General features: G+C 29.0%; 1 protein-coding gene across 1 annotated transcript in view; it reads right to left on the bottom strand.

Annotated features, from left to right (window-relative positions):
* Positions 1–5,913: 5,913 nt before the first annotated feature.
* The window catches only part of LOC105620955 (transcription elongation factor B polypeptide 3), a 6,269-nt gene continuing 829 nt past the window's right edge, over positions 5,914–11,353 (bottom strand). The window contains 9 exon segments of the mRNA XM_012202430.1: positions 5,914–5,986; positions 6,448–6,734; positions 7,761–7,960; positions 8,036–8,127; positions 8,227–8,396; positions 8,475–8,613; positions 8,615–8,663; positions 10,024–10,263; positions 10,266–11,151. Coding sequence (XP_012057820.1) covers positions 5,914–5,986; positions 6,448–6,734; positions 7,761–7,960; positions 8,036–8,127; positions 8,227–8,396; positions 8,475–8,613; positions 8,615–8,663; positions 10,024–10,263; positions 10,266–11,151 — 2,136 coding nt within the window.

Raw genomic sequence — 11,353 nt, 5'->3', positions numbered from 1 at the left:
AATTAATTAATTATTAATTAGTATAGTAGTTAACTAAGTATAAGTAATAATTAATAAATTAAAATTAAATTAATTTATTATTAGTGTAAGTAATAAGTAAAATAATAATATTAATTAAATTAAACTTAACGTAAGTAGTAGTTAGTTGTGTGTGTGTGTGTGTGTGTGTGTGTGTGTGTGTGTGTGTGTGTGTGTGTGTGTGTAGTATAAGTTAAATTTTAACTACGTATATAAGTCAATTAAGTTACGTACAAATGATCTACGTACATATTTTAATAATGAAAATACAGGACATCTCACACTTATTGATTTAAAATTGCGCGCGCATGCGTTAATATATATTAGCGTACTATAATAATTGATTACTATAGTATTAACCAATATTCGCGTTAATATTACTATAGTAATCAATTTTAACTCATTTTATATGAAAAATAAAATATTAAGTAAAGTCAAGGAGATATCCAGTATATTTGCCTTCTATTAAATTTATATCATATCAGTGAAATAAGAATTTTTCATAATATAATTGTATGATTTAAGTTAAAGTAGATTGTTTAATTAATCAATTGTTGCTCATACTTTTCCATGATGTAATATTTACAGAATACATAGAATAAAAATATACCTAATAAAATCGAAAATCACAGCAACATTTAAAACAAGCTAACATTTCAAGCAATAATTCGACGTCATCTGAACGTCCAAATCCCGTCAATGTCTATCATATGTACAATGTACTGTCCAAAGACGGCTAATAGACATTAGTAGTCCAATTCCGAATGGCACATAATTCGGAAATTATTCATTTTTTCTGATCTATAAGTTATTGAAAACAAAGAGAAGGACACCGAAAAGTTATTGGGAGATGAATATATACAATTGTTTGATAGTTCTCAGATTTTGCTGACAACAATTGTTTGCGCACTGCTTGAAAATTGAACATATTAGCAACGTATCTTAAACATCCCTAAAATATTTGTGTAAATAACTTCATTATAGAACATCCAAGCAATGTCCTTGGAACATATAATATTTTAGGCATCTAACATACAGCGACATAAACGGGACTTTTCAAGACATATTTCGGACATGCAAGGATATTGAATTGTTGTTTGGAATGTTTCTCTCGAATTAATATTTGATTTAATGATGACAACTAGCAATTTACTGATAGATTGGCAACAAATTTTCAAATTCTTATTGCAAAATTTATTGCCTTTCTATCATGAAAAATTGGTAACATACTTTACTCAAAATCTGTCTTGGAAAGCTATATGAAAAATTATCAAAGCAAAATTCAAAATTTAATTCCAAAAAATTCAAGATCGGGAAAAAACTAAGTCCTTTTTCAGATTAAGAATTTAAAAATTAAAAATTGAAAAAACATACAAGCTCATAATTCCATATAAAAGAAATGATCTAAAATTTTGTTTATTTAATCTATTTATAATTTTTAGGATTTAAAAGTTTAGAATGCCCTTCCCTCGAAAGGAAAAATTCATTATTGTCAGCTTTTATAGCTGAGCTATTGATGTAATTTCTTACTATAAATTTTATATTTTCATAATTATGTTTTAATACGTTTAACTGGAATGAATAAAACTATAAAGTTCTCTGTACAATTATATGATTACATGCAATTATTTTATCGCTTTATGCTCTATTACAGGGATTCCCAAAGTATGAGTTGCGAACAAATTTTTGGTGAATCGCAAAAATTTTTTAATGTTAAATTACACTTCATTACTTCAGGTAGTTATAGCACAAACTTGCGTATACATGCTCTTTCATGACTTTGTATATATGTGAAATTAGACTTTCAACAATGATGGGAATTAAAACTAAATTCCGAAACAAACTACAATTATCAAATTCCTTGTGTCTAAAAATGCCTCACATTTGATGTCAAATCATTAATAAACAAAGGAAACAATAAAAAATTAAAAAATAGAAGCAAAGTACAATTAATTTATCCTTCCTCCCTTCCTACTTTTTCATATCTATTAAAATTAGATAGGTCGCGGATGTATATAGTTTTAAAAAATGGGACATGATTCACATATAAGTTTGGAAAGCCCTGATCTATTAAATATGAATATTTTTAAAAATATATGCAAAATTCATTGCTACATTAACACATTTCCTGCCTTTCAACTTTTCATTTGAACTGTGTGAGTCACATGTGCCCAACAATGAGACTAATAATTTTGCTTACACAATACATGTATGTTTAACATATGTAATACTTTAAAAATTATAGATTATTATTATGAAGAAAATTAATAATGTTTCATAATGTGATAACTGTATTATATATAATATTTAAGCATCAATACATGACTACCTGAGAAAAAATATTTTATAATTATATATTGTATAATTATTTATAATTGTATATTATATATATAATTGTATATATAATTATATATAATTATATATAATTATTACAGGGTATTTTATTTTAAGTGATATGGTCGATTATCTCGTGAACTGATGATTTTATTGAAAAATTTTTCGAACGAAAATTGAATTGAAAGGGGACACATGATGGAAATATGGACTTGATCTTGAGTGAACCTTGTTAAAATCAGGTCAAGGTCATTAATGTTTTTTTAAATCCCTATTTTTTATTTTTGTAGCTTATCTCGAGAGCTTTCCAAAACACTATAATAAAGTTACGTTTCATTAAGTATTTTCCGAGTTACGGAGCTTGAAAGTTACAGTACCGCCGACGTTATCCATGTACGCATGCGCGTATGAGCGGGATTCTTACGCGCGCGCATCTTCGCGATCTATTCACACTGCTTGACATACACTCACGCGCACGGAATTGAGTCCAATCCTTCCCAATTGAACGATTCAACTTTCTTCCTTTTTTCGTATAACTTTTTTTTCAATTTTTTTACATTGGGCTTTTCCAAAGCTTTTTTCAAAATGACCGCTTAAATTCAAATGAAATTGATATTATTCTTGTGTTTGGATGAAGCTGGACGAAATTATTGTAGAGCAAAAAGTAATTGTATCGTAATAGATATCGTTTAGACGACATCCAAATGCAATGTAGATAAAAAGAATTTTATTACGAGAGCGTAGGAGAATCCGTAAGATAAACCGTAAGCAAATAAATGTTGAAGATGACGTTAATGATCCGCGTGTATTAGCAATGTTAGCAATGATAAACTTAAATCCTTATATTTCGACTAGAGAATTGCAGCGTAATTTAGGAATTCCTTATGTATGGAGGATTTTATTTATTGTGTGGAGGATTTTACAAAAATTTCATCTCTACCACATTACTTTAACCCAAGATATAAGTAAAAATGATATAAGGCTAAGAAGACAATTTTCGTTATGCATTATAAATGAGAAGATCCAACTTTTTTCCAATATGTTCTCTTCAATGACGAAGCCTCATTTCATAACAATGGACAACTCAACAGACATAATTGTCATTATTGATCCACATACAATCCTCACTGGACTCAACGTGTTGATAATCAACATCGTTAGAGTTTAAACACTTGGTGCGGAATTATAAATAAATATTTGATTGGTCCATCCTTTTTTGATAACCATTTAAATGAGGAACCTTACCTTTCTTTCTTGCAAAATAAATTGCCTGAGTTTTTAGAAGAGGTTGAGCTTGCTACTCGACAAAAATGTGACAGCAAGATAGTGCGCCCTATATCTCATTGTATTATGATACCTCAATAACATCTTTTTGAAAGATAAATAGAGAGGTATGAATAAATATATTCGATGGCCTTCATGGTCTCCTGATTTAATTTCACGTGATTTTTTTTGTGGCGCTACATAAAAAATATTGTTTACAAAATTCCACCGACATCTGCAGGAGACATGAAAAATCGAATAATTAATGTTTGTCGTAGCATTCCTCAAAATATAATATTTTAATTTCAACAGTAGAAAATTTTGAGAAACGATTGAGACTATGTCTGCAAGAAAATGGAGCTCCATTTGAATATCTTATCAACGATTAAAGACATTCGAATTGATCTTAATTGGTCGATCCCGATATTACCTTAATCGGCCAGATCAGTGATCGGTCTTGCTTTAGCAGTTTAGTTGGCCGGATCAATCCGGATCTTGCTTTAATCAGCCGGATTAGTGATATGTCTTGCCTTATAACTTAACTAATACTTAACGAAAAATAACTTTATTAAAATAACTTTATAGTGTTTTGGAAAGCTCTTAAGATAAGCTACAAGAATATGTAATAAAAAATAGGGGTTTCCATTTAAAAAAAACTAACGAGTGATCTTGATTTTGATAAGGTCACTCAAGGTTAAGTCCACATTTCCATTATGTGTCCCCCTTCAAGCCATACAACTTTACTTCGAAAAATTTATACTTTCATTCGAAAAATTTTTTAACAAAATCATCGATTCGCGAGATAATCGACTCTATCATTTAAAATGAAACACCCTGTATATAAATTTATGTATAAAATTATATACAATTATATAATTATATATAAAATATATCAATTTATATACAAATATATTAAATTATATTTAATTTTATATAATTTTATATAATTAATTTTATATACAATATTTTTTTCCGGATAATGAAATATTTTGACATTTTTTTCATATAGTAGGTATACAATATCATAAAATATTAAATGGAAAGCGGGAACCACAGACTCTTGCATAACACATAACACGTAATGCATGTAAAGAAAATGTACCAACAAAAATCCTTCGTTTCCTTCCTTTCCATAAAATAAAGAATGATTGCCATTCTACAATAAGTCATTAGTCATAAATCAGAAGTTAGAAGTTGGAAATTGACGACTGTGGTCAATTTCCAGCTTTTAACTTCTGATTTATGATTAATGGCTTATTGTAGAATGCGATTGGTTGGTTTTCTTATATCTTGTGCTCCCCGCTTTAGACACAAGGCGCATATGCGGCAGGGAATGTGTTAAATGAAATGATCGCAATGAAATGATTAATACACAGGAATTTAAATGTCAAAACTTCGGGAGCGTGTAGGAGATCAATAAACTAAGAAAAAAAAAATCCTAGAGATATGCTCATTTTTGATTCATTTTGAAGAAAATCGCAAAAAAAACAAAACGTAGTTGCTTCGTTCTTGCACTGCCTCTAAAATATTATCGTTGCTAAAATCGTATACGAAAATAATAATTTCATTTTCAAACGGTGAAAACTTTTTTTGTTTGTTTCTATGAAACCATTTTTTTACTTGACAGATTAAATGCAGCCAGATATATACAGATTTTTTTGGACTGACTTCTTTGATTATTTATAAGACATCTACCTGCAGCAACAGATTGAAATGTAGTTTCAACTCGATGGGTGTCCAGCTCATTATGACAGAACTACTCGAGCTTGGCTAAGACAGATATTTTTCACAACGATGGATTGGACGTGGAGGAGTAGTACTTAGCCACCCCAATCACCTGATCTGACATTGAACTTCTTGTATGGGGGATTCTGAAGCAGGAAATTTATTCATTATCAATTAAGAGAACAATTGAGAAATTGAATCGAGGCTGCACTACATATCGCTAGATTAGTGTTTAGCTGCAACGTGAGCTATCCATACTAGATGCAACGCATTGCCGCAAGAAGCCAACGTTTTAAAATATCTACATTAAACAAGTAAATAAATACAATATGAATAATTAACAAGAAAGTACAAAAATGAAAACTACATTTTGTCTTTTTTTGCGATTTTCTTCAAAACGAAGCAAAAACGAGTATATATCTGGGATTTTTTTTCTTAGTTTATCGATCTCCTACATGCTCCTGAAATTTTGATATTTAAATTCCAGACACTCTGTATAAGAAATGATGACATATACAGTTATTAGAGCTGAATGATTAATGATTCGTAATATTCGTAAAACTACTGCTATTACTACCGTTTATAACGACCTTTTATTAACTGCAATGCCTTTGCCATAAGTGGTGCTTTTGTCTTCTTCATGCTACTTGATGCTAACAAAAATAATTATTGATTAAAATAAATATAATACATTTTAACTTTCATAATATTCAGGGCTCGGTAAAATAATTTATATGACTTATTTAAAATATTAAAATAAAAAATATAAAATAAGTTCTAAGAACTTATTTAAAGTATTAAATAAGAAATAGATACTCAGTATCTATAAGAGGCTGCTCCTCGCCCTGAAGTAAACTGCAAAATTTCAAAAACTTATTTAAAATATTAAATAAGAAATAGGTCAAAAGAAGTTATTTAAAATAATAACTAACTATAACTAACTATAGTAATATATATATAATAAACTATAACTAAATACTATACTTTTTAATTTTTTCATTTAAAATATATATTTTAAATAAATTTATTTGAAATAAGACCAAGCCCTGAATTAATATTAATATTATAATAAAATTTTAATTATAATGAAATTTTTGAAATAAATACATACTTGATGCTTTAAAGCGAGACATCGGCGGTGGTGGTACAGCAATATTCGTCGCATTGTTAACTGCACCACCGCCAGTTAACTTTTTCTTTACACTGGAGATAGTAGCAGGAGTAGCATTAGCTGTACCATATTTTGCTTGTTTTTTCAATACATTACGTGGTGGTTTCACGACATTATCTACATAAGCAAGTTTAGTCGATCTCATTGGGACGGACTTATCTATAGATTGTTTGATATTGGCGGTGAGTGTTTTTAATTTTGCTTCTCTTTCATCCAAGCAGCGCTATTTAATGTTAATGTGCATTACAATGTTAATATAAATAAGGCAAATTATAAGTTCATTCATATTAGGTGTACAACTTTGCTTCCGCCGTTTTTTTTCCGAAATTCGAGGCTTTATTGTAAAAAACTGGTTATACATTTATGATTCAAAGTATTGTCTATCGCTGGCCACTACTTTCTCCCATCTTTCGGGTAGCGTACGAATCCCACGTCGAAAAAACTGGTCATCTTTTGAGGCTATCCACGAATCAATCCAATTTTTTACTTCTTCATAAGACCGGAAGTGCTGGTCAGCCAGGCCGTGTACCATTGATCGAAACAAGTGATAGTCAGAGGGAGCAACGTCTGGAGAATACAGCGGGTGGGGTAGGACTTCCCATTTCAATGTTTCCAAGTATGTCTTGACCACTTTCGCAACATAGGGTCGAGCATTGTCATGCTGCAAAATCACTTTAGGTGTCTCTCGTTATATTGCAGCCGTTTGTCTTTCAATGCTCGGCTTAAACGCATTGCAATTGCGTTCGATACCGATCGCCTATGATTGTTTTAGTCGGTTTTAACAGTTCATAATACACTACGCCGAGCTGATCCCACCAAATACAGAGCATAACCTTGGACGTCAAAATCATCGTTCTTGAAGCGTTGAAACCACTCACGACACGTTCACTAATAGCGGCCTCACCATAAATATTTGAGAGCATTCGATGAACCTCAACCGCAAATTTCTTCATATTGAAGCAAAAAATTAAAACCTCCCGCAAATGACAAGAATTTGGCTCGTAAACTGACATTTTCAATCGAGAATAACTTTATGATGCAGACAAATCGACTAATGTTTCTATGGGGTTATGTTGACAGATGTCCAAGTTTATTGTATGACGTCTATGATTTATTTATTTCGACCACCACTTACTAAAGCCATCTATAGAAAAACGGCGGAAGCAAAGTTGTACACCTAATATATAAAATTTTAAATACATCGTTGCATACGTTATTGTTCTAGTTTTATAATTTTTAATTCATTTACCATGTACATTTCACGCCATGACTCCATTTCCTGTCTCTCTTTATTCTTAAACTCCCGATTACAATGATATTTCCATAATACGTCTGTGTCTTCTATGAGGTATGGATTATGATGCTCTAACATAAATAATTGATCACATGTGGCACGTTCTAAGATTGGCTTTAATATATCATATGGTACACCGCCAGTAAACTCGAGTGCTAGCAATAAAAACATTTATCATTAGAATATTGGAACATTGACATGATTTCATCGGAATCAAGAAAGATGCTTACCATCGATATTTTCTATCAATACTCTGATGCACATTTCATATAACGTCGGCACGCTTGTGTAACCAACCTTGTTACCAGAATACACTTTTGTTCTGGAACAAGAATAAATAATGCATAAACAGTACAATAATAGATATTAAGATATAAAATATTATTTTATCATTTATATTGCAAAAAATACATATAACTACCTTTGATTCTTGATATAAATAATATCATCAACAGACTTTATTTCTTCTTTGCGTTGCATAGGATTAATGTATGGCAGTGGCTTGTAATTGGGACTAATTTCAGGTAATGTAGATGCCAAATCCACATTTAATGGTTCCAATTTTACATTTGGAGCTAGAAGAGATGGTGGCTAAAAATAAAGTTTTTAATTGTTAGATTTAATTCTTTTAATAATTGAAAATACTGTATAATAGAATATAAAAATTACATTTGGATTGTCATCGCATTCTGATTCAATTTTCACAGCTGGCAATTTTTTATTAGAAACAGGAGACATCAGTTCTATTTTACTTGACTTACTGGGATTTGAATTAGATGAATTAGATGAATTACTCTGACGTTTTTTTTGATAGCTGAGGCATGGAGCACATGCCAAGTGCTTCTGCAAAACTTGCACCTGAAAAGAATAGAAATATGACACAATATCCAATATTTCATTGAATAAACTTTCATATAAAATTACAAATTTTATACAAACGTTTTGTAATTTTTAAAAATATTCTACATTTATTTATTTTTTAATAATATTAGTTAATTTAACTCAGTAATATTATTTATCTATTAATAATATTAACATGGAATAGAATCGAATTCAATATAAGAAATTTCAAAAGACAAACTTTTATTAAATATAAGAGATGTTATTAAAATATTGTGTGTAAAGTTTGCTGAATTTAATTATTTTTTTATTGCATATAATTTTCTATCCTTATTTTATTAACTATAGATTTTGTAAAAATTAGGTATTGATTTAAAATAAAATATACGCTTATTAATATATAAACAATGACTTTGTTCCAAAATTCATTGTCAGTGCTGATAAATGTATAGTGTACATAATGTAAACTAGATTTTCAGCGCTGTGAATTTTGAAACATATCAATGTATCATTTATTTGTTATATATATTATAAAAAGTAATGTAATAAAGTAAATTTAATGTAAAAAAGACTTATGCAAAAATATATGAGAAATTTTGGATGAAATTTTAAATAAAATTAAATCATTTTTTTTTTAGTAAAAGCTATAAATTTAAGAATATTTTGATCTTATAAAATAAGCTGTTAAATGTATTCTATAATATTAAAAATTCTACAATATTCAAAAATTAAAAATAAAGAATTAAATAAATATAATATATAAGAGATCTAATCTATATGAGTCTATAATCTAATATAGAGTGTGACAAAAACTTTTTCCGAAATTAAAAACGAACATTATGTGTCAATTTCAATTGAAACCTTTCTATTTCTTCTTCATAAATATTATTTTTAATATGTAATTATTAATGTGTAATTATTGTTTCAATAAATTCTGATATTTATGAAGAACAAGTATTCTTCGGCCAAAATTGACACAGAACCGAAATCGATTTTGATTTTTATTTCAGCTGAAATTTAATTATTATTTCAATAAATTATGATATCTATGAAGAAAAAGTGATGATGGGCATGTCTACGTAATGACCTTATAAGATTTCTATTTTTTAATTTTGGTTTTGGTTTCGGTCAGACTCTAAATATATGATAATCAATATGAATTAGGATAATATAATATAATCTCAGAAAAATAATTTTAAAACGAAATATGATTTTATTTGTAAAGTTTTGAAAATTTATTTATTTTTTAATTATAAGTATTTAAAAATTATATTTTTATAAAAATTGCTCTCAGATATTGAATTTTATTTATTTATATTATATATTATATTATTACTTTTAAGTACATAATGTGACATAAATGATTCTTTTAACACACCAGAATTGCAATCTATTCCTTCATCACCATTTATTTCCTGCATTAACTTAATTTTTGTCTCTTTTTTCTTCTCATGTTTACTCTTATTCTCCTTATGCTCCTTTCTTTTATCCTTGTCTTTGTTCTTAATATAATCTTTACTACTACAGGAACTGACTCTTGATTTAGAAGTTTCTTTGCTAGAATGATAATTGGAATCTTTTTTTATATCATGTTTTTTATGACTAGTATGTTCTTTTTTTTATGCTTTTGTTTTTCACTGCTATTCTTTACTTTACTACTTGATTCTTGGGACTTAAGCTTACTGCAACTGCTCTTGGATTTTTCCTGTAAATACTTCTCCTGTTTAATATTTTGTTTGTTATCAGTTGTTGAAAATTGTTCATCTTCTACTTTAATTTTCACCTCTATCTGAATTCCAGAAGATTTCAGATGAGAACGATTATGTTCTGAAACAGGTGGTAGACATTTTTCATCGTCACTTTTGCTATCTGATAATTTCGTCTTCTTGTTTTCCTTCATCAGAGAACTGGAGTCGTTTGCTTTTCTCTTTCTATTATTATCTTCATTTATCTGGGTAATTTTATCATTAGTCTTTTTTGAATCATCACTCTTGCTATGATTATATTTTGTCAAACTATAACCTTCTTTATTTATGGTACTTTTATAACTTTTTGATTCTTTGGATCTTTTTTCACTATGAGAATGATGTTTAGAAGAATGTTTACTTTTTTCATGCATTTCGTGTTTTTCCTCTGACTTAGACAAATGCACTACACTATGTTTCACAGAAGTATTCTTGTCTTTCTTATGTCTATATTTTGATTCTGATGACTGCTCAAAAGAAGAATCACTTTCTTCTATATCCTCTGGTACTGGAGATTCAGGAATATCAGTATAAGTTTTAGAAGCATCAATTAAACATGTTTCATCCTCATCTTCTCTATCACTGGAATCTTCAATATCATCTGCTACCATAGTCTTCCATTTGCAAACTAGAGATTTAGCAGCATCACCCACAGCACCATGGTATTTCCTTAAACCATTCACAGTTCTTCCTACTCCTGTCTGTTGAAGATGTTGTACTGTCACGGGTAGCTTATATAATTTGGAAATATAATGTAAAATCTGTGGGAACACACAATAATATGTAACAAATTTATATTCTATTGATATAGATTATAAAATACAGTAATATAAAAAAGAAACAAAAGACTGTTTTACACACACACACACACACACACACACACACACACACACACACACACACACACACACATACACACACACACACACACACACACACACACACACACACACACACACACAC

The sequence above is a fragment of the Atta cephalotes genome, assembly GCF_000143395.1.
Source record: "Atta cephalotes unplaced genomic scaffold scaffold00031, whole genome shotgun sequence".
Taxonomy (NCBI): Eukaryota; Metazoa; Arthropoda; class Insecta; order Hymenoptera; family Formicidae; genus Atta; species Atta cephalotes.
This window is presented reverse-complemented; position numbering and strand designations above follow the sequence as displayed.